Below are 24,124 nucleotides of genomic sequence, written 5' to 3'. Positions count from 1 at the left end.
GATTGTTTAAGTTGCTGAATCCACACGAAGCCCAACCTCCGAGATACCAATTTCTCCACAGTCCACTGTCAATCGACTCTTTCTTTCCTCTGTAACTGTAACTAGCTGTTATACATTTTCCCTCGTGTGAGATCTCACTTCGCACGTGCGATTCAAACGGTGACTTAACCATTCCACACGAAATCTTCAATAATCGTTTTGCTCTTCGCGCTGGAACCTTTCGACCTCTGATCGTCGCTCCTCCCAAACATACTATCTTTAATTCAGGTTAGCTATGAGATTTCTAGCGTTAAACTTAATCATTTTTGACTTTTTATTTTTCATAATCCAATTGAACAGGCAATTAGTAGAGGATCCGATCACGTTTGCTTCTTATATGTCTGTTGCCTTTTTTATCTATCTATTTTTTTTAAAAAAAAAACAAAAATAGAGCCTGCATCACTTGTGTTTCCTGAAAGTAGCTCAGAAAGATTGTGCACCTTTAAACACCGAAAACGAATTGAATTCCGGCATTATTTCAAATTAAGTTGCGTTTACTTAACAGCTTCCATTTATGGATTCAGATATTTTAGTCTGCTCCTGGCTATGAAATTTTTCATGTTTTACAGCATATTGGCTCCAGTATTAGCTTATTGAGGATTGTGCAAATTTTTTTATGTATCTCTTGTTCGTTGTGATATGCTCATTATCCTATGTTCTGTAATCCGTTACGGGAATTGTTACTTCCGTTTTTATTTGAAAAGTAGTCTGATTTGATTGATAAAATGTAGGGTCACAGAATAATTTTGAGCTCGGGCATCAATAGGATCATCTGTAAGTTTGGCTTACTATGTGGGTCTGATTAAGAGAAAGAGAAGGCTGTTAAGATACTTTTTATCTTAATCTATCTTTAACTACTTCATACAAAAATTGTCATGTCTGATCTGTTGAACGCTGAACTATTCCCGATACCTGGAAATTATTATTTATGATGCAGTGCTTGTTGCCTTTACTCTGTGATAAATGAATAAATAATAAATATTAGCTGATGATAATTAGGACTTGCATGGGACCAGGTGAGCAGCATTTATATTGCTCTATGATGTCTGGTTTTAGACAGTGATCTCATAAATTGTATTGAAAAGCACCATTTTTAACTGCTGTGTCTTTGTTGTTCTAAAGAGCCATTGAACAGATAATTAGCCTTAAATACATAAAAATATACCCATGAATTGGATTCAAATTTAGCTAGTTCATATGAACAATGGAGAAGGGAAATCTACGAGATTATTGTTATCTTCTTACATAGGCATCTCATAATAAAGCTTTGTCATTTAAGTAACTGATTTTTATTTCTTACTGGTCGTTTCTCACCTATAAATAGTTAACAGTGGTTATGTCACTGGTTGCCATTAGTTTAATGATCATGTCTGAAGGATTTTCCTGTTTGGTTCTGATATTGATTGTAATTTGAATTTTATTTAGCTGCATTACCAACTTATAGATGCTTAGCTTTTTTTTCACTTTTGCAGAAGGAAGTAAAGCAAAATAAGAAATGGTAGAAGACAAGTGCATTACTGAAAGTGAAAAAAAAGATTCCAAGGCAGTTGAAAAGAAGCGTAAGGGTATCATTTCTCGTCTTTGGAATGGTATCTTTAGACTAAAGGGTGATGATTTTGAGAAGAGATTGCAATACATTTCTAAGGAAGAAGCTGCTATTCTTGCTCGAGTGAAAAGGAGATCCCAGACTTGGAGGAGGATGTCTAGGCATCTTATCATATTCACTGTTGTTTTTGAGGTGCTTACTCCTTTATCACTAAGTCTTGGCATTTTGGATAAAGTACATACCATACATTGTTTCTTCCCACTGTAACTTTTTACGTTTTCTCTTTTTATCACTTAGTCTTGGCATTTTAGGTGGTGCAGACGTGCAGTGCCTATGTCCTTTATCTTTATTTCAGGAGGGTTGGGGGGTGGTTTGATCAAATCATTGGTTTCATTTTCATAGCGCAAAATGTTAAAATATTGGTGTAATTCCAGATGATGATGCATTCCTTTATGAGTATAGTGAGTCTCCGATGACCTATAACAATGTTGTTAGCAAGCCACTGAGACAGTGAGAGAACTTAGTCATGACCACTAAAAGATTCTCTTTTGCATGCATCAAATTGTTTCTGATCATAAATAAGTAAATTTCCTTAGAAATAAATGACTGTGGTGGAGCTTATAATTGTATGATGTCTGCTTGTGTTTTCTAACATTTTAGATGTCTTTACATACATGAATGACCATTACAGTTGGATTTTGCAAGTTTTGGCCAGAGAATTTTATTTCCATGCTGAGTGAAAAAGTTTACCTAGTTTTCGTTGCTTTTTTAACAAATTTTTGGTTGGCAGATGAGTTTAGGGTGCAAGAGTTAGAGCAAACCAGTGATTTGAACATTCTTTCTATTTTACAATACGTCTTTTGACAGAGAAATGTCAATCTGTTGCATTCAAAACTTCTTTAAGTTTGACTATCTTGATTTTCTTTCCTTCTGACCACTGCTTAGATATTTTTCGTTACCGTTCTCAAATTTATGTTTTTTTTTTTGGCTCCTGCCACCTGCTTAGATTTCTCTCTTTAATATTTGACATATTTGGTACCAGAATATTTGGTTTGAAGGTTTGAGTATAGTGGCCTCATCATTTTATCCTTTTAAACATGTGTAGGCCCAACCACAATTCTTTTACTGGATGCTTGTTGCTATTGTTATCTATATTTTAATAAATTCCCTTAAATGGTATCAATTTTCAGGTTATTGCGGTTGGTTATGCTATCATGACAACAAGATCAATGGAATTAAATTGGAAGACGAGGGCCCTTCAAGTTCTACCCATATTTCTTTTGCCTGGTTTATCTGCACTTGCTTATTCAGCATTTGTGAGCTTCAACAGGATGTGTGTGTGCTTTGAACTTTAGAACTTTTTTTAATTTATTGCAATATTTTTATTTATCTCACTGGTTGCCTGACATCTTCCTTGATTAAATTTGGATAGCGACTATCATGTCTACATTCTATGAAAAGAAATTGAACACGCACTCACCCTAAACTACCCCCACACCGCCCACCCCACCCAAAACCCAAACAAATATGGTGGCTTTAAGAGGATAGATCTATTTATCAACTTGTATTTTATCTGATGCTTTTAGGTGATCGCAAGGACCAGAAAACTCTAGAAAGGCTTCGGGTTGAGAGGAAAGCCAAAATTGATGAACTCAAAGAGAGGACAAATTATTATACTACTCAACAGCTCATTCAGGTAATTATTCGCGAAACTTCTTGTAGGTGTTCTATAGAATCCTCTTTCAGGTCCCATCGGTCTGTTTAAGCTTTTAAGTGTAATATAAAGCTTGAGATGTAAGCCTCGATTCTTAAGATTTTGTTTTACCCCTTTGTGTTGTTTTGAATTGGTTGCTAAGAGTCTTAGACAATATTGTGCAATTTTGTAGAATTCTTTTTTTTTGGTCACATCAAATGAGTTTAAGAGTTGTTACCATGATATGGTTTCTGTAATGAATAAAGGGTGTTAGTTGCTGATGGAAGTGGTTATTGCCTCATCAAAAAGAAATGAATGGAGTTTTTTTTTTTTTTTTAATTTCCGAATGCACGACTCATTCTTAAAAAAAGTTTGGAATTGTACTTAGCACAAGCTTTATTTTACAGAGGTATGATCCTGACCCAGCGGCAAAAGCTGCCGCTGCAACAGTCCTGGCATCCAAGCTAGGCGCAGATTCTGGTTTGAATGTGTTTGTGGGGGATGAATCTAATTTCAATGTTCCACTGGGGAATAGCAATGATGTCGAGGTTATGCCATCTAGCGGTCTTCGAAATCGAAAGCAATTGCAGCCCAGATCTGGTGGTGCTGGTAGCACTCCATTGCATCATTCTGATGAAGAAACCTCTAGTTCCTTTGGGAGCGAGGGTCCTGAGCATAATCAACTTGTTGTGAATCATCACTATCCCCAGGTGTCTACCATGCATGACGGAGGATGGATTGCTCGAATTGCAGCAATACTTGTTGGAGACGATCCTTCACAATCTTATGCTCTTATATGTGGCAACTGCCATATGCATAATGGTGAGTCTGTTAGAAAGGATATTCCTACCCTCTTACTGCTTAACGATGAAATCACATGCACGACCCCAAAATCAATTGTGTTGTTTATGAAATGATCGGGATTGAAGAAAACTATTTTTTCTTTTGTTGTATGTGCGAAGGTCTTGCTAGGAAGGAGGATTTCCCATATATTACATATTACTGTCCACACTGCAATGCCCTGAATAGGCCTAAAGAATCAGAAGGGCACATTTCTGGTTCTATTTCTAGTTTGCCTCCGAAAGAGTTAGAAGAGCTTGTTTCTGGTTCTATTTCTAATCCGCCTCCGAAGGTATCAGAAGAGCATGTTGCTGGTTGTAGTTCTAGTTCACCTAATATGAGCACCTTGACAGCAGATTCAGTCAACAATGCTACTACTAGTCCTTTGAGTGGTAGCATATGTGGAAGTAATAGCCCTGTCAGAGAGGGTCTGGGAACTGAGGAAGCTGAAAAAGTTGCTTCACTTGATATGGTTAGTTGAAAGGTAGACTGGTGTTGAACTACTTATTGCACTGAGTTTTTCTTTATGACAAGTATGGGCTTTCAGTATTTCTCGTTTGGGTGTTGATTGTTGGATTTGATGGGTTTGCTTCTTTTTGTTTCAGAAGCAATATTTTTCATATGGAAAATCTTGTTTGCTTAGTGATTACATAACCTTTAATCATAGACTGTACATGGATCGAACATGATACCATAACGATTTGTGCTTACAATTATATGCCTCGTTGTGAACTAAAGCGTGGATGTTGACCAAAATGTGAAGATTTCAGAGGACGTTTGATCAAAGAGAGTTCATATACGACCATATGAACTTGCTGGGCTCACCATGTGGAAACGTAACTTTTTTCTGTAGCTTGAATTTGTGATTGTATTGTAACGATGCTATGTACATTTTATGACAGAGGACCGTCGACGTGTTGTACAGCTTTAGGCACCTAATACCTACTGCATGGGTGCCACGATGGTTTATTGGCTCTTTAAACAATTTTGTTTTTCAATCAATTTTGGTTAATTTATTAATATTAGTAGCAAGTTATTTATTAGCACATTCTCTACAATTAGATGCGTGACCCCGGATTTGGCATTATCTTTGTACTTGAGTCGGTGAGAAATTTCGTTCTTAAGGGGAGAGGTAAGCATCTAAGGTTATGTTCGATCGAACTGGATTTTTTTATGTTATATTGAATTGGATTTTTAACTTTGAAGTTAGATTAGATTGGATTATCCTAAATTATATAGTACTTTTTTATTTGTATAATGTCGATAAAATTATGTTAAATTTAGTTTAATAAAGTAAAAACAACTATTTGAATGATATATTATTTTTAAATTATATTATTCATTGTTAAATTTAATATTTAATATTCAATATTATTGTAAAAAATTAATTGAATAATATTTTCAATATTACATACTAATTAAAATAAATTGTTTGAATAAGACGTCATAACATTTAGGGCTAGTTTAGGAGTGCGGTTGAAATTTAATAAGCTTTTTTTTTATAATTTTTGATAAAATAGTGTTTAGTAAATTTTGTAAAAATAATTTTTTTCATTTCGTCAGCAGTTTTTAAAAACAGGTAAATGGTTGTTTTTCATAAACAGTTTATTAAATAAGCTACCAAACTTTTTAAAATTTTTTATTATAACCTTATATTTTAATAAAAAAATAATTGTATCTCACTTATTCATAAACTCTTATGTATAAATCATGAGATATCATATTACCGTCATAACCGCGTAGGTTTTCTCTAATTTTGACCTAGTAAGTTCATATTCTAATTTCACAACTATAACTTTTAAAGTATGATATATATTGCATATTTAAGAAAAAAAGATATATCTAAACAATTTATTAAATACTCTAAAAATAAAAAATAATTAAAACTTATATCTATTTTAGTTATTATATAATAAAAAAATATTTTCGTAATAAAATTTATCAAACGTATATGCTCAACTTTTCAAGCGCAACAACACAATTTATCAAATATCAAACAACTTTTTTAAATAACAGATTATTTCATAAACACAATACAAACCGTTTATTTCATCCATGTTCGCAATATCAAACTGACCCTTAATCTTAAATGGTTTCATGTTGCGTGAACAAGTATCGCACAACCGTCGTTGAAACAATAACTCTGATGTTTACGATAACAAAATTAAAAATTAAAATTAAAACTTTTTAGATAAAAACAAATATTTTTTGAACTTAGATTATATCAGACCCATTGCTGCGATACTCTACTTTCGGGCTTGAGGTAAAAAGATAATTATCTTCTATAATTTCAGGGAAAAGGAATGAAACCGCGGGGTCCACACGTGTTAGCCAGCGGAAGTGCAATTCACGCGCAAGCTCAAAGCCGTGGGAACGGTGATCTCCCCACTCTCATCATGTGCAAAAGCACTGGTTCTTCTAAGATTTCCTTTCAGTTAGTGCTCAAGTAGTAGTAGAAATGAGAGTGTCTTGACTCCGAGTGAGATCGAGATTACGCTACTACGGTGGGCCTGGCGACGGACATCACTGCCGTCCGTCATCTTATAAGGGATTAATTTTGTTCCAACAGCCTAAACTAACACAGTAATAACGAAACTCCGGTGGTGATAGATAATTAACTTTTACCCGGCAATGAAAGGTGGTGGTGGCGGCGGCGGTGGAGGCGCAGTTTTGGTTACTACGGGGAAGAGGCGATGGAGAAGCCTAGTGATTGGAGTACTCTTTCTCGTTATCCTTTCCATGCTTGTCCCTCTCGCTTTCTTGCTTGGCCTTCACAATGGCTTTCACTCTCCCAATCCCAATCCCAACGGTCAGTACTCGGTAACTTTACTTTTGCTTTAGATCTGTTGTCCTTCGCGGAAGTGCCAACAATTACACTGCTGTCTTTCTTCAGATCCAATCATGCTTCATTCTTCAATCTACATTTGCACTAGTTAGATCTCTGTGTTAGCATGAGTATTGAGTAGTAGTAGTACTTAAGCCTGACATTCAACTTCATCACTTAGGTTTCCTTAATTGTTACTTCACTCTGGTGCGACAACTGCAGAAAACTCTTTAAACTACATTATTGTCCTTTACTTCACACCAGAAATAGCTGATATTAGTTCCGGATTTCTATTTATAGCGAATCTCATCAGTGTATTCTGATTCTTCTGCAGGATATGTACCTGTGCATAAAACTTCAATTGTAGTAAGCTATCCGTTCAACTTCGTTTCTTGCAATTTCCTTTTGTTAATGTTTTCCTAATTTTTTGCATTTTCTTTTTGGTGTTGCTAAAAATCAGAGCGATCTTAAAATTTATGATAAGTACGAGAACAGCGAGACCTTCAATTATGCTGAGGTAATGCATTGACTGTCAATGCTGTACTTATTTTCCTGTGAACGTATACATTGCTTATACAACCAGTGGAAACAAAAAGTTCGTAGTTTATTTTGATTTTTATATGGAATAGATAGTGATCATTTGATGGATGTTTCTTTTATTGTTTTTGCAGAATTATCGATCTACTCATATAAATGACCTTGTCAAAAAATTAGCTCCAAATATTTCAAAGGTGCATATTTTAGTGATTTCTTTACTATTAAACCATTGAGACTTGTCATTTGCATTAAATTCTTATAATTTAATGATATCTTGTAGATGAATAATCGTATAGCAACCCATTGACCTGATTTATGTTTAATTTTGCGAGATTGGCATGATTAAATTAGATTGAGTTAATGCAAAATTCTTTTGAATTAAGTTTACATCACTAGATTCTCTATAGGTTGGAACAGCTTTAAAGTGACAAGAAAGCAAGAAACCACTGAGGACTAGGTATTGAAAGAGGTCTTGGTTTCAAATTAGGTACAGTGGCATTGGCAATGCTGCCTCAGAGACTAAGTTGTAATATAACCTCTCAGATCAGGCTGCAACAAACACCATTGAAACTAGATTTGGTAGCATGCCTAAAAGCATAAGTTAATTGGCGACGGTCGAACAATAATATCTAAGTCTGAACATGTTGAGAATCATTAATCTCAAAAGCTTAAGCTTATAGGAAATAGCTCATCAATTGTTTTCAACTCTTAACAAATCATATCATTCGCATTCGTTTTCATTTTGTGATTTCACTTCATTGTTTCATTTGTAGGTTGAACTTCTTACGCTATTACCAAAAGTAAAAATTCATTTGAAAGCTCTCAAGTTCGTTTATTGCGGAAAATGTTATAATATTTGCGTTTTCAAGCAAGCAAGATACCATAAGATTTGATAAAATCAGAAAGTAAGCTGCTTTAATAATTGACTCTACCCACACATAAGATGCTATAAGGAACGAAATTGGCTTCTTAAGGGGAAGACTATGATGCTGGGAAATTAATTTGGAATTCAAATCGGCAGTTTAATATTTTAGAAGATTTTGAAATACATGGATGAGGCTGTCCAAAATGTTATTTTGATAGATTTTCTCTTGGCTGCTCTAGGATAATTTCCCCTCTGTTTAATTTTTATTAGAGTTAGATTTGGTTTTCCTAAGACCATTAATCTTATTCTTATAGGACCTAGATTACTTATTGAAAGTTGATTTCTTTTATTATTAATAGTTCTCTTTCCCTTCTTTTAGAACTTTGCCATTACACATAGTGTCATCAATATTTTGTTATTAGGCAAATAAAGAAATATTAATTCTCCACCACGCCCCCTCTCCATTTTTTTTTTAATTTTTGAATTCTCATCCCATTTTCTCAATATAGAGTGTATGCATATTCACGTTTATTCCAAAGACTGTATACAAGTCTTAAGTATTTTTTTGATTTAGCATAGGAATTCAAAAGGATGTTTTGTTGTTTTTCATCACGAACTTTGCCTGTCAGGATGTTCGCAGCAATTTCCCCGATGGAGCTAAAACTGAAACATCTGATATGAGTGCCACTGACACTAGTCATCACAGCAAAGGTCCAAGATAATTCATTTTTCCCAAAGTGTTTGCTCTTCTTCTTGCCCTCTTGATGATGCTAATTGAATTTTTTTTCCCCTCCTTCTCTAAAACAATCAACAGTTACACCAGTTTCGCCTCCTGCTGTGCCACAATCACTTCCAAATACAAGTGTATGCATGCATATTTTTTCCAATTTTATGTAAATTTTTAAAGCTTGCAAAGCCTCTGAGATTCAGTAAATCTGCTGTGCAGAATTCTAAAATTGCTGGTACTGTCGCTGATTCTGGACGAGGTGGTGTTGATGAAAATGAAAACTGTGAATTGAAATTTGGGAGCTACTGCCTTTGGCGTAGAGAACATAGGGAAGAAATGAAGGACACTATGGTAAAGAAATTGAAAGACCAGCTTTTTGTGGCTCGAGCTTACTACCCAAGTATTGCAAAACTTCCATCACAGGATAAGTTAACTCGTGCACTGAGACAAAATATTCAAGAGGTGGAGCGTGTTCTTAGTGAAAGTGCCACAGATGTGGATCTTCCTCCAGGGTAGGTTGTGCAAGATAGCATGGTTTTTCTATCTTCCACTTGATGAGTACATAGGTCACATTTACTGATGCATCTTCTTAATTATAAAGCTTTGTGTAGATTTTTTGGGCATCCTTTTGCACATCATGAATTTGCTTGCCTCATGAATATAAATTTGTTTGTGCACCTGAAGAGTCCTTGGATTTTGCATCCCAAACATTACACGGACTATCAACTAAATGTTTCTGACCCATCTCATTTTTGCTTTGGTTGGATTTTATCATTATTAGCTGTACTGCATCTGCGTGTGTTGGTTTATTCCATATTTAAGATGTGGAATGTCCAATTCCAAGATAGGCTTGGTTCATGGCTCTTTAAGCCCCATTTCTAGTTTAATCATTTTACAGTATAGCATTTACTCAGCTTCGTATACATGCTTAATGTTTTCCAAGGGTACATCTGTCCTGTTGACATTTTGTTGTTTGCTTCTGTTGAAATGATAGTCAAACTCTATAGACACTAAGATGAATATTGCCATTGTAATAGGATTGAAAAGAAGATTCAGAGGATGGAAGCTGCAATAACCAAAGCTAAATCAGTCCCTGTGGATTGTAGTAATGTCGACAAGAAATTCAGGCAAATTCTTGACATGACCAATGATGAAGCTAACTTCCACATGAAGCAGAGTGCATTCCTCTACCAACTTGCAGTCCAGACCATGCCAAAAAGTCTTCACTGCTTGTCTATGAGGTTAACTGTGGAATATTTCAAATCTCCTTCAGTGGTCATGGAGCTTTCTCAGGCTGATAGATTTTCAGATCCCTCCTTGCATCACTATGTTATATTCTCCACTAATGTACTTGCATCATCGGTTTTAATCAACTCAACTGTCTTATGTGCAAGAGTACGTTAAATGTTCCTCCATGCAATTTTTTATTGTCAATATGCATGCAATTTAGTAAGGATGCTGACTTTCTTTCCTGCATTTTTTTACAGGAAAATAAGAATCAGGTTTTTCATGTGCTGACTGATGGACAGAATTACTTTGCAATGAAACTGTGGTTCTTCAGAAACACTTTTAAGGAAGCCACAGTGCAAGTGTTGAATATTGAACAACTTAACTTAGAGTCTCATGATAAAGCAATTCTTATTCATATGTTCTTGCCTGTGGAGTATCGAGTTTCCTTACTCAGTGTTGATGGTCCATCAATCCATAGTAAAATGCAGTATATATCAGTTTTCTCTCATTTGCACTATCTTCTTCCTGAGATATTTCAGAGTTTAACAAAGGTTGTAGTTCTGGATGATGATGTTGTTGTTCAGAAAGACTTGTCAGCACTATGGGACATCAACATGGGAGGTAAAGTAAATGGTGCGGTGCAATCCTGCTCAGTAAGTTTAGGTCAGCTGAAGAGTTATTTGGGTGAAAACAGTTATGATAAAAATTCTTGTGCTTGGATGTCTGGATTGAATATAGTTGATCTGGCCAGATGGAGAGAGCTAGATCTTACTAAAACCTACCAGAGGTTGGTAAGAGAGGTGAGTGATGTTTATTTTGCTAAGATATCTTTCTCTGAGCTGTTATGCTAATATATGTTCATGGTTCAATGATGCTTTTAAATTTTGTTACTTCTATTTATGACAATAAATGCGCATTGCTCTGTGTAAATGGGTCGTGATGGTAATTGGACCACTGGCCCCATCATTTCACCTTCCCTTTTAATTTTAGATGCCATGCCTACCGCTTTGACTGCTGGCTGAAACTTCTGAGAAATGATCTCGTTCTTCTGATGTAATAATGGTTATAATTAGGACCAATAAACTATTTTTAAGACTATTATGTTATTAATCATAAAGTTCTGATCCATTTCACCATATGATTGCAGGTCAGCATGGGAGAGGAATCAAAGGAAGCTGTTGCTTTGCGTGGAAGTTTGCTCACCTTTCAGGACCTTGTTTATGCTCTTGATGGGGTGTGGGCATTGTCAGGACTCGGTCATGATTATGGGCTTAATATCGAAGCCATTAAGAAAGCTGCAGTTTTGCACTATAATGGAAACATGAAACCTTGGCTGGAGCTGGGAATTCCAAGATATAAAAAATTCTGGAAGAAGTTTTTGAACCAAGAAGATCAGCTATTGAGTGAGTGCAATGTACATCCTTGAAATGCTGGTACTTAAGGTTTTACTCCTAAAAGTCTATGGAAAATTTTGGTTCAAGAAGCATGAATGTATGGATGTCTCTTTTCTGGTTGCTGATAATTTTTCTTCCAGCTTCACCAAGCTTATTGGGTTACAGAGAAGCAACATCCACGACGAATCTGGTGAACTGATTTTTTATTCTTTGATAGATGAAAGGAATGGAAATGTTTACCTAGTTTCCAGAAAGAGGGGGATTGAGTTCCCTGGAGGTGAGTACCGCTCATAGGCATAGGCATGAAGATTTCAGGTTTTATAATGGTATTTCTTTGACAATGCAAGGAGTGACAGGAAGAGCTTCATTCTTTGCTTGTTTTGGTAATTGAATTAGAGATTTAGAGTGAAGTGGAAGACCTTGAAAAATATTTTTGTACTAAAAGTTCCCATAGCCATTCATAATGTAAATGATTACAGATTCAAGAAGCTGAATATTCCTTTGTGTCCTACGGAGGAGCGTGTATTCTTATGTCGGGACAGCAATTTGTTTGATTTAAATTTAATTTTTGTCAGGTCAATCAACGACAGACAGATGGAGTGATGGACTGATTTTATTATTGTGTGTCAAGTTAATATACGAACAAGTGGGTAGGTTTGCATTATTATGCCTAACTTGCGGTTTAGCCAATTCATTCAGTTAATTTTTTCAGTTTTTTTTTTTAAACTTCCTTCGCATTAATTGTTTTCTTGTTTTGAGATGCGTTCACCCGCGTACGTACAATTGGGCTATAGTAAAAATATCAACGACCAACACTATCAAGATACTAGCAAGAAAGAAAAATTGTATTGTTATACTACAGTTTCATCATAGAACATAAATTAATAATACTGTTTATATTACCGTTTATGTTATGGTAATATTTTGTTAGTAGCTATATATCATTTTTCAATATCAAAATACGCACCCATGAAGCTGAACGCATGAATGCAGCAACAAGAGCACACAAGAGTCGCATATCAATTTAGTATAAATATCATTATGTTATTAACAAAAGCAGGCTTCCGTAATTTAATGACCTGGGAAAATGGATCAACGATCTCGTATTCATTTTGACCAATCATGATCAATAGTTTCGAACCACTATAAAACAGAATTTATGGAAATATCTCGTTCATTTTTGAGAACCAACATACTTTTAAACCTGAAAGGGGCCGTCCAATTTTGAGGAAAAGGCAGCCAATCCGTAAAGCGCCATCAGGTCGAATAAAATGCAAAACATAGAGAGATCTCACAAAACGCCAGTAAATAAACAAAGGAGGTGAATCGTAGACACTATGGATACACTCGGAAGTCATTTTGCGATAAAAAGTCCTAACAAGTAAACCACCCGACAACCATACGGTTTGCAACTACTAGTGGGAGTAGCGAGTAGAAATAGCATTGATATTATTGCAAGGGTGATGAATTAAGGGCCTCCAAGCAGAAGCAGTGAGCAAGCAAAGATCCTTCCAACCGAGCTTCAAAGTGCCATTGTCCTCCACCAGTGTGTAACCATCACAAGGGAACATCCCAAGCAGCAAGGTGGCCTGCGTGGCTGCATTCCCGGCTAGAGATATACCCTTGAACCCCGACCGCTGCAGCTTTTCCCTCCAGTTATGAAACTTCACGTCTCCACTCCTAGAAGGTCCTCCCACTGCTAGCACGTTTCGTATCTCCCTCGACAGCAACTGCTGCTCCACCACATGCCTCTCTTCGCTCTCCTCCCCGTAGCTTGCTCCCAACGAGTCGAATAGTGCTGAGTAGTAGTGTATCGCCTCCACAAACCTCCCCAGAAATGATCCTGCCGGACTCAGGTCCTGTTCCACTACCGTCACTACTTTCGGTGCCAGTCTGATCAACAAATATGTCAATTTGTCAATTGTAATGCATGTGTATTAGCAATTAATTACGCACAGGATCACCACACAAGAAACCCTTCACCATGGAGGCAAACATTCCTACTTGCACCTCCAGCATTGGTGTTTGTCAAGTATCGCGCCACAATATCATTAAAATCTCAATAGCTCTAATCAGAAGAGGATACTAGTTCTCTAATTTTGAATATAGTAAAGCATTATGATAGAATCGCAGTACCACGTCAATCTATATAGTATGTGAAATGATAGACACATAGGTGCAGCGCTTAGAAAAATAAAATTACCTTTGCAAAAGACAAAGAGTATTCGTATCAGAACCAGTGACGTCGTAGAGAGAATGCTGCAACCAATGAACGGCAACGGCTTCCCTCTTGCTGATATTGAGCCTCTCCGGATCTAAATTCCCAACTTTTTCAGCAACCGGACAGAACTCGAAGGGAAGTCCAAGCTTCTCGGCAAAATCAGACAGCCGCTTGCCCGTGGCCTCTAGAGCCTCCATGGAGGTACCCAGTCCCGTAAGCCGCACGTACGGAGGGCCACCGGGTCTAGAAGCTAGGATGTGAAAGAGTCCAGGCCATTGAAGGCCTTGCATGATGTCTAGATCAATGATGTGCACCCTGTCCTCTCTTTCAAATGCTTCCTGAATGGCCTGATTGGCCGTGAAATGAGAGAACTTTACAAAGGGACTAATGCCATTAAAAACCTGGAAGGCTGATACCATCTTCTGGGTGTGAGTCTGGGGCAGAGAAGGCAGCGCCGCGTATATTCCGAGGCAGGAGCTCACCAGCCTCGCTGACATTGCTTCCGAGAAGTAAGCAGCCACACGCTGAGCTGAAGTTCCGTATGGAGTCGAGAGTTGAGAAATTTCGAGCAGCATCTTGTTCGCTTCCTCCAAGTTATCGGCCGAGACTGCCTCCGCGCATTGCAAGAGCAACGTCAGTAAGTGCAAGCCCTCTTCGTCTCGCTTCTGCTGCCTTATCTCTTCTTTCTTCTCTCTTATGCTAGCGTTAACAACCGCCAGAGATGGTGGGGTAGGAGCTGTTGTTGCCGCTGTCATTGTCTCCACAGGCGATGAGTTTTCGTTTTGATCTTCTTGTTGCTGCTGATGTAGTTCCTGAGGCTGAGGCTGAGGCTGGGGCTGGGGCTGGGGTTGGGGTTGGGGTTGCACTTGAGTTAATGCAAGAGATGCTGTGACAGCAGATGGATGATGCTCGTGAATATGGGGCGGCAGTGGTGTTAATCCCGGCCAGTTCAAGAACGATGAATCTTGTAGCGAGTAATTAGAGACGTTGTCAAGATTGAGAGTAAGCCCAGAAGAGCCTTGCTGCTGCTGCTGCTGCTGCTGCGGAGTATTGTTATTATTGATATAGTAGTTTGCCCTTTGCAGCATATGCAAAGGCAACGCCGCGTCTTTGTTCCTTGATCTCTCCAATAGTGGCTCAGAATTAAGAGAGCGGAGGCGGTACTCGAGGAGGGCAGCAAGATTAGGGTTACAAGGGAAGATGATCTCCCTGACGTTGTGGATGAGTTGAGGAATCGACACGTTGGCTGAATTATGGATAAGGTCCTTTATGATGCCGTCGATCCAAGCCGTGGCCGAGCTATCCTCCATAGAAGAAGCAAGATTATTAGCACTAGTACAACTGGGGGCGGCCGGAATCAAGCCGATGGACGCCGCGTTTCGATTTCTCTGGTGATGATCAGCCGGTGGGAACAAAGGCAGACCCGAGAAGCCACAAACAGCAGGAGGAGGAGGCTGCGGCTGTTGGTGATTATTATGAGGGGAAAGATTGTCAATGCAACTAAAGTTTGTAGTGGTTCTCGTTGCTGCTGATGTAGCAGTAGACAAAAATCCAGAAGCACCTGACGTCACGTTGTTGATGAGGGAAGAAGGTGGCAGCGTTAGCGTACTCATATTGACATTATCATTGAAAGACGACATAGTGGAGTAGTTGGGGATTGCTGATGGGGTGGCGGTGGGGGCTTGATTGATTGGGTTATTTCTTCTGGGCAACCTGCTACGATAATAATCACTACTCCCACTATACAGCTGCTGCTGCTGCACCTCCATCTCCGAAGCCGTCCTCTTTCTCACCATCTTACCCTCGTTATTGCTGCCGCTGGTGCTATTGGAGGCGCTTGTCATTATTGTTGGACTCTGATGATCATCACCACCACCGCCACTAATAATACTGTTGCTGTTGTTGTTATTACAGCCATTGTTGTTGTTGTTGTTATTATTATTATTAACTCGCAAACCACAAGCAGCAGCCATGATCATAAAGAGAGTGGAGTCCGGGAAGAGGAATTAAGAGGAAATAGGAGAGATCGTGCAGGTACTTATCCGGTTTCATAGGTGGAAAGAGAGACCAGGGATAGAGATAGGGGCTTCCAAACAGAAAACGGTGCAAGGATTGGGACAGCGGGGGCTTTGGGATTCTTAGTCCTTCTTCGACCCGTTCACCGTATTCTATGCAAACCAAACCCCCCTTTTTGCTTTTGCGCTTATTTATTATATAAACCAACATATATAATTAAAAATTGGCCGAAACTTTGCGTTTTGGATGCTTGTGAGTTTCATAACCAAGAAAGAAATGTTGCGGTGAATGGCGAATGGTTGTGTGGGGGGGGGGGGGGGGGGGGGGGGGAAAAAGGGATAATTTAAAAAAACCCCCTTTTTTTTTGTGAAAATCATCATAAAAAATTGACTTCTTTCGCTTTTTTGACGTAACAAGTCCGTAAGTTAAACCGCCAACAAACTTTTTTTTTTGTTAAAAAAGAACGACTGCCAGGGGGGGGGGGGGGGGGGGGGGGGAGTGGGTGGATTTTAGCTAAGCGTCTTTGTGTGTGTGGATGTAGCCGGTTTGGGGGGTTTTTGGAAATGAAATGACAGCATGCAAATTGCAAAATGGGGATTGATGATTAAACAGAGGGCATTGAAATAAAGAAAGAGAAAGAGGAGAGGGGAGCAGGTGGAGGAGTGACATGATAGATAGGCTGGCTGATGAGTGTGTCTTTGGAGGAGAGAGAGTGCATGCCAAGCCCTGTAGTTAATAGTTATTGTGAAGAAGTTTCGTCGTTGCCTATTTGACTTCTTCGCTATGATGACTGGGGAAACGACCATTGCCTATGATCCTCGTCTCTTGTGTTTGCCAAGGCAGGCAGCCACCACTCAAACCCCACCCTTTTCATTTTTCCTATTTCTTTTTCATTTTTTTTTCCTTTTAACAATTATTTTATTAACCAGTGTATCAACGCATTGTACATTTGTACTTTCATTTTTTTTCTTAATAGTGTACTTTCTTTTAATTAAAGCTTCTTCTTCTTCTTCTTTTTCTTTTCCACTTTATTTATTGCAAATGTTAAAATATTATTCAGCGAAGAAATAATAATATTATATATTTTTCTTTATGTTTTAATTTTTTTAATTGTCAATGGCATCGAGTTGAAATATGTAAAATTTCTTGTGTTAAAAAATTATAGTTTCATAATTCGAAGTTTAAAATCGCTCACATGAGAAGTTATTAAAAATTTTGGTAAAAACTGCTCACACGATGAGAGGTTATTCTTGTCGTGATCAAGATTTTTGAAAAAGTAATTAAATTTTCACAAGTCTTAAATGTAGAATTGGATGAGATCTTAAAATCAGTCAATAGTTGAATAGCACATTATTCTTTGTGCAAAAGATTTTGTTCAATCCTTCTCTACGAGAGAGTGTTCATTTTGTTTTTAAAATTTAGAGATAATTTAGCCTATTTTGAATTTAGTGATTCTAAGTTTTTGTTTTATGATTTCATGATTAAAGTTACAGCATTAATGCCGTAATTAAACATAAATTATGTAAATGAAACATAAATCTTATAAATTGAACATAAAATTTGTAAATCAATATTAACTATAAAATAAAACATAAATTTTAGAAATTAAACATAAACTTGTAAATGGAAAGTAAAACGAGTAAATTAATATAAAACTAGTAAATTGATGTATTATTAGTAAATAAAACAAAAACTTGCAACTATAAAATAAAACTCGTAAATCAACATTAAGTGTAAAATAAAACATAATTTTTAGAAATTAGACAAAAGATTTGTAAATGGAAAATAAAACAAGTAAATTAATATAAAGCTAGTAAATCGATGTATTATTAGTAAACAAAACCAAAACTTGCAAATATAACTTAAAACTAGTAAATTAACATTAACTGTAAAATAAAATATAAATTTTGAAAACGGAACAAAAGACTTGTAAATAGGAGGTAAAACAAGTAAATTACTATAAAACTGCTAAATTCATGTATTACTGGTAAATAAAATAAAAATTTATAAATATAACATAAAACTAGTAAATCAACATTAAGCCCTAAACAAAACATAAATTTTGAAAATAGAACATAAGACTTGTAAATGAAAGGTAAAACAAGTAAATCAATATAAACTAGCAAATTATTGTATTATTGGTAAATAAAACAAAAAATTGCAAATATAACATAAAACTAAGTAAATCAATACTAATTGTAAAATAAAATATAAATTTTGGAAATGAAACACAAGACTTGTAAAAAGGAAGGTAAAATAACTAAATTACTATGAAACTAATAAATTGATGTATTACTGGTAAATAAAATGAAAACTTATAAATATAACATAAAACAAGTAAATCAACATTAAATGCAAAATAGAACATAAAAGTTTGTAGATTATGCCTAATACTTATGAATAAAAGGTAAAATAAATTAATTAATATAATAGTTACTGCAAGAAAAAGGAAGCTCACAATTGTAAAATAAAAACTCATTATAGTGTTTATTACCTTATACATTTATTGATTTTTTTTATTTAAATTGAATAATGTTAGTTTTGTATTTTTGTAATACATGTGATGTTTTATTAAGGATGAAATTTATGCTCAAAATCAGATTTTGAAGAAAATATTATTTTTAATATCTTTCATAGTTGTTGTAAGAGATTTTTTTGCGTCTTTCTACACTTCCTCAACAACCCTAAATGGTTTTCAAATACAAGTAAAAAGTTCGAAACTACATAAAGTATGCATAATACTCAAAATTAAATCTAATTTTATTGATATATTATATATGTGTCTAGTAATATAAAAATATTTTTTTTTATTTTGTTTTTACTTGATCCACATCAAGATAAATAATTGCGCTTAATTAACATGTGTAATAAATAGATATCATTATAGAAATGGAGAAAAAAAGTATACAAATGTCCTAAAATAAATATAGAATTTATGGTAACTAATTCAATAAAACGTATTCTACTTTTTTTCAATTTAATTTTTTGTTTAATTAATGAGTAATTTTTTTATTTAATTAAAGAAAATATTTTTTTGTAAATGAATAAAATATTCTTCACTAAAATTCTATAGAAACAAAGTTAATTTATTAAATAATTAATAATCTTGTATGAATTTACTGATTTTATTTTATATTTACTAATTCTATATGTAATTTATAATATTTATGTCTATCACGATATTTGATGCCATAATGAAGAATTTTCCCTAAGTATAGATAGGGTAATTTTACTTAAATTCTTAACTTAAAATTTGATATAAATTTTGAACCATTAATTTCAAGTAATCCAATAATAAATGAATAATCATCATTAAAAACTATTTCAACTTTTAATACTTGTCATTAAATTACTTAATATTTATATTTAAATTTTAAGTAAAATTTTTATGTTAAAATAGCTTAACACTTTATGTATATTTTTAATTATTAAAAAAAAAACAAAAAAACAAAACAAATGCGGGACAGAATAGCTTCGAATGAAATGAAATTATCAGTAAGATGTCTCGTACGTATAATGGCTACAACCTAGAATGACGGGTATATGATGTAATTTATCCATCATTGCCTAAAAACAGAACCGGAAAAAATAATGATGGTGATGATATTTTTAGAAATGGGAAACTGCAAACACAGTACCCCTCTCTCCAAAAAAAAACTTGTTACAGACTGTGGAGTATTATTATTATTATATTGAAATCATATAGTCTACTTCTATACCCAGTTTGGCAATGTAAAGTAACTAGGGTTATCAATTCATTCATGTAATTGTATCGCATTTTACTAAGTGTTTTGTCGCGTTAAATTTAAGTAAATATGAATACGATTCGTTTATTAATAGTGTCGAAACATCAAAATACGGATACATCTACTTGTTGAGTCCTCCGCCATGATATAAAAATGATTACATCTAGAATATTAATTAAACCTATTAATTTATATTTATATATACAATTTGAAGTTGTCGTGCATCGTGAAATTTAATATAAAAAAAACGGGGGGACTCGACATTGGCAATAATTTTTCTATTGAAGCAGTTAATCAGGGGTAAACAAATCATAATGGCATATGAACTTATATATATTTTATTTTTTGTTAGAAAAAATTATATAACAACTAATGATTATAAATGAGAAATTTGTGGAGACTGAACCTTTTTTTTTTTTTAATTAATTACCTAGGAAATAACAACTGACAAGGCGTAGTAAATTAAGTGCAGTAATATATGTTTGACTCGCAGTGTCGCTATCAGAATTATTAATTACTTATAACTGCCCGAGATGTGTTCCCTTGCTTCGTTAATGGCTGGAGAATATATATATATATATATGTATATATAATTCAACAGCAACGAACAAAACACCCTTCTCATAAATATATATATATTTTTTTTTTAAAAAAAAAAAAAAGTTCCCAGTCTTCCTGTTAACAGCGACAGGGCTGAGTTCAAGCGATTTTCTTATATATATATATATATATATATATTTGTTGAAGGATACAAAACAGAAAAATACAGAATAATTTCCCTTGATTAATTATGGCTCAAAACTACCATAACCTCAATCGGCAACGCGGTAGGTAAATCAATTAATGCAGACTTAATGCATTACCGAAAAGGATAAGTAAAAGGAAAAATGAAAATTAAGACTACTTTTATAAAAAAGAAAAAAAAAAAAGAGAGAGAAAGAAATCGTCCTCTCTCATCATTTTTCTTATTTTAGACAGTACTGCCGATGACAAGCGATCAACATGCCAAATGGGTGAGTTAAATAAAAAAATAAATAAATAAAAAATCAATTCGTGGAATGGAAGGGTAATTAAAAAGAGAAAAAGATAGACAGGTCGAAGCTAAGCAAGTAAAAGACAGAAAGAGGAGGGCTGGCACAGGGCTGCGGTCGAGACTCGAGAGGGAACTGTCAACCCCTCAGTTCCCCAAAAATTGCAACGTAGCGTTTGACATTTTGCATGATGCTGCAACATCCCCCATCCCCACTTTTTACTACTTGCACTTCTCTCCCCTTTTTTTTTTTTCTTTTTAATTTAATATATGGCAATTCGAGCATAGCTTTTTCTACTCCCCTCTAATAATCTATGGCACCCTTTTTTAATTAATAATTCTCGTGGCTCGTTTGACTCGAGAGCCTAGCCACTGGCCAGCCTTTAACCTTTTAAGACTTTTAAGCGAAACTCACAACATGAACGAGATAAAGACAAGCGGCTGATGAACCAAAAATAATATTCACACTTAACGAGGATAAAATATATACTTTACTGTCCCCCCACAGTGTTGTTTTCAGCTCGCATATCCCCATTATTAAATATTCAATATGGCGTGTAAAAGCGAAACGTCTTTTAGGGAATCGTCCTTTTTTTGGGGGGTGAATGGTGTGATGAGTTCAGTTCAGGCAGCCCCTCGAGGGGGAAAAAAAAAAGAAAAGAAAAGAAAATTTAGCAAAAACTACATGCAACACGTGAGGGGGGCACAAATATTGAAGTGGGTTTTCAGAGCTTTCGAAAGATCTGAACCGCATCAGTCCTTTTCAAGCTCTTTGATTTCTGAACGGGCCCCATATCCACTGCTAATGCGGGTCTGGTGCGGTCCCTACATTCTTTTAACTTACGTCCATTTGGTTAAAACCCTTTTATCATATGGCTCTTGTTCTGCTTCTTCTTCTCCTGTTCAAAGATTTGATCTTTCTCTTCTTTAGCTTTTTGCTCTCTTTTTCTTTTTGGCTCTTCTCTTCTATTTCTTCGCTGCTTGGACCTTGGAGATGATGTCCTGTCGTTTTTCTATCTATCGGGGTTTTGTTAATAATAAATATCACCCCCCACCCTATTCATGTCTTTTAAAATAAATTATTAACCAAAGATTTACTTTTGAATGGAAATATGAGATTTGTACTTTCAAATTCCAACTCCGCTCACGTGATTGAAAGAGAAATTGGCACCCATTAGAATATAACTAAAGTCTAAACATATATATATTGTCATATTTACAATCTTAGCCACCGAGAGTTTAGAATTTTCAATTTTGAATGAATCCTCGATTGGATGCTAAGGCGAGGCTATGTTGAGTACTGAATTAATGGTTAAAATTAATTTAATATGATCTGAAGTAATTCTTGATCGGCGATTAACCTTATTGAGTTATGTTCTACATTAGTTAGTTAAACAAAGTTAATTAGGATTATAAGTAGGATAAGCCAGCTCACTCACAATTGGTATCAAAACTAGATACTAATAACCGAAATGCGATGGTAGAACAAATCCGGGGGGGGAGGGGGGGTGTCGTTAGTGGTTTCATTCAATAGAGAGATTGTTAAGTTGTGGTTTCATTCAAGAGTTAATTGAACTCCTTTATCTAATAAACTAGTCTTTTAGATTAGATGCTAGAACCAGCCCCCAACAAACCCAATTGCAAATAATATTGAGAGTGTATCGAGGAATGTCAATATTAAGGAAGGTGGGGTGAAATTTAACCTTACGGTAAGTAAAGAATAGATGTTATGAATGAATGAAATGTATTGGCAACACGCTGTTTGCCTTCCATCCATGTAGTTTTGTAAATTCAAGATTTTTTTTTTTTTTGCAGATAATTAGACGTTTAAATCAACGAAGCTGTGGATTTGTCATTTGGTAGTTGACAGTTAGCAGCTATTTACTCCATGAGTACTCAAAATAATTGATGGATGTAGCTGGCTAGCTAGCTAGCTAGCTAAATAAGATACAAATTGGACGTGAAGGAGAGGGAGAGACAAGCATGGCCACGTGAAAGAGTGACTGAAAATACTATATAATATAAAATGCAGGTCACATGTAATGTAAAAAGCATGGGATTGAAAATTCGCATTAGGTTAAAATACATTTATGTAGAAGCAGCTGATAGATTTTGTTTAAATATATATTTGATTATTGATTGGAAAAAGACGGGGGATGTCGTACCAAAAAAACATTCGAGTTTTACAATAAAACAACCGTGTCGATTTAAATTTGGAAATAGAGAAAAGCGAATGCGGCTCATTGCATAAAGTCAAATTCTCTGCTAAATTCCCCCATATAACATGACGAGCACCAGCTTGCTTTGCCTTCACAGTTCATCACAATTCTCAACATTTTATATATATATATGCAATCATGTCATGTGTATTTATCAGGTTCTTGATAGGTTTTAAGTTTTCGGGGTGTGTGTGTGTGTTGTTGCTAGTTACCAGAACAATCCAACATTATATCCATCGATCGTTAATTGTGAAGCAGCTGTAATATGTATGTTTTAAATCTATTCTTCTGGACAGTAGAGGGAAAATCCAAACTGAATTTGTTGTGATTCGACATTATAGCGTTAAAAAAAGAAAAAAAATTTATATTACAATTTGGCATGCAAGAGAATTATAAGTAGACAAAGTTTGCATATCATTTGCAATGTGCCAAAGAATTGTTATAAATAACAATGGTAAAGTTACACAATTGGGATATAGTTTTCTATTAGGAACAAAATGACAATTTGTATGTGTGTGTATGTATAATAGTTTTTAGTGATAATATTTTCATTTTATTAAAGTGAGGATATCATTATTAGTCACGTTACTAATGACATGATCAGTAGTGTTATTATTTCTTAACAGCACGGTTGTTCTTGACGAGCCCATTATGACATTAATGGATTACCCCAACTTTCAAGACTATCATCATTATCAACAGATTTGAATGTAACTTCAATGGATCTAAAAAAACTTGAATGAGTCTAAATTCTAAATAAAGATAAATATTTGAATCTGAATTATATATATTTTTTGTTTAAATCTCTGATAATGAGCATTGAGTAGTTTGTTTTTTTCAACTTAAAAGTCTGAAAACCATACTTTTATATTTGTGCCTTTACAAATCTAAAATGCTATAAGTATGTAATAAATATTTCAAAAAACATAAATAAGATAGTATTTTATCATAACATAAAATCATGTTCAAGTAAATGCAATAATCAATTTCGATGTAGTTTATAATATATTATTTAAAAAATTGTAAAGATAAATAATGCTAACTTGAATAATAAAAAAAGATAAAAATAATAGTTATCCACTATTATATTATCAATTATCACAAGTTATGGATGATGAATAATAATGCTAATTAGTAAGCTTTATTTAGGTAATGACAAAAATAATTACATTAGTTGGGTTATTTTGGATAAAATAT

At 35.0% G+C, this 24,124-nt stretch overlaps 3 protein-coding genes across 5 annotated transcripts; 2 read left to right on the top strand and 1 right to left on the bottom strand.

The window, feature by feature from the left end:
* The first annotated feature begins 5 nt into the window (after positions 1 to 5).
* LOC18039629 (uncharacterized protein At2g24330) lies at positions 6 to 4,667 on the top strand. Of its 2 annotated transcripts, none has more exons than XM_006429623.2 (6): positions 6 to 267; positions 1,512 to 1,777; positions 2,776 to 2,920; positions 3,172 to 3,281; positions 3,686 to 4,100; positions 4,241 to 4,667. In XM_006429623.2, the coding sequence occupies exons 2-6, from the start codon at positions 1,535 to 1,537 to the stop codon at positions 4,597 to 4,599; spliced, it is 1,272 nt and encodes a 423-aa protein (XP_006429686.1). In that variant the 5' UTR covers positions 6 to 267; positions 1,512 to 1,534; the 3' UTR covers positions 4,600 to 4,667. The 2 variants fall into 2 exon arrangements, with proteins under 2 accessions (XP_006429686.1, XP_024037626.1); XM_024181858.1 differs by having other exon boundaries at positions 1,492 to 1,777.
* Positions 4,668 to 6,387: 1,720 nt separating this feature from the next.
* On the top strand, positions 6,388 to 12,398 carry LOC18039653 (probable galacturonosyltransferase 7). 2 transcript variants are annotated; one of them, XM_024181857.1, is made up of 11 exons: positions 6,388 to 6,927; positions 7,277 to 7,308; positions 7,403 to 7,459; positions 7,614 to 7,673; positions 8,974 to 9,055; positions 9,159 to 9,208; positions 9,291 to 9,583; positions 10,109 to 10,466; positions 10,559 to 11,101; positions 11,449 to 11,704; positions 11,836 to 12,398. In XM_024181857.1, the coding sequence occupies exons 1-11, from the start codon at positions 6,750 to 6,752 to the stop codon at positions 11,892 to 11,894; spliced, it is 1,968 nt and encodes a 655-aa protein (XP_024037625.1). In that variant the 5' UTR covers positions 6,388 to 6,749; the 3' UTR covers positions 11,895 to 12,398. The 2 variants fall into 2 exon arrangements, with proteins under 2 accessions (XP_024037625.1, XP_006429685.1); XM_006429622.2 differs by having other exon boundaries at positions 11,449 to 12,398.
* Positions 12,399 to 12,891: 493 nt separating this feature from the next.
* LOC18039780 (protein SCARECROW) lies at positions 12,892 to 16,256 on the bottom strand. The gene is made up of 2 exons (XM_006429620.2): positions 13,899 to 16,256; positions 12,892 to 13,588 (listed from the first exon to the last, which is right to left on the bottom strand). Exons 1-2 carry the CDS (start codon positions 15,893 to 15,895, stop codon positions 13,111 to 13,113), a joined length of 2,475 nt encoding a protein of 824 aa, XP_006429683.2. The 5' UTR covers positions 15,896 to 16,256; the 3' UTR covers positions 12,892 to 13,110.
* Positions 16,257 to 24,124: the final 7,868 nt, after the last annotated feature.

The sequence above is a fragment of the Citrus clementina genome, unplaced genomic scaffold (assembly GCF_000493195.1).
Source record: "Citrus clementina cultivar Clemenules unplaced genomic scaffold, Citrus_clementina_v1.0 scaffold_6, whole genome shotgun sequence".
NCBI lineage: Eukaryota > Viridiplantae > Streptophyta > Magnoliopsida > Sapindales > Rutaceae > Citrus > Citrus x clementina.
The sequence above is the reverse complement of the archived record's forward strand: the minus strand, read 5'-3'. Positions and strand labels throughout refer to the sequence as shown.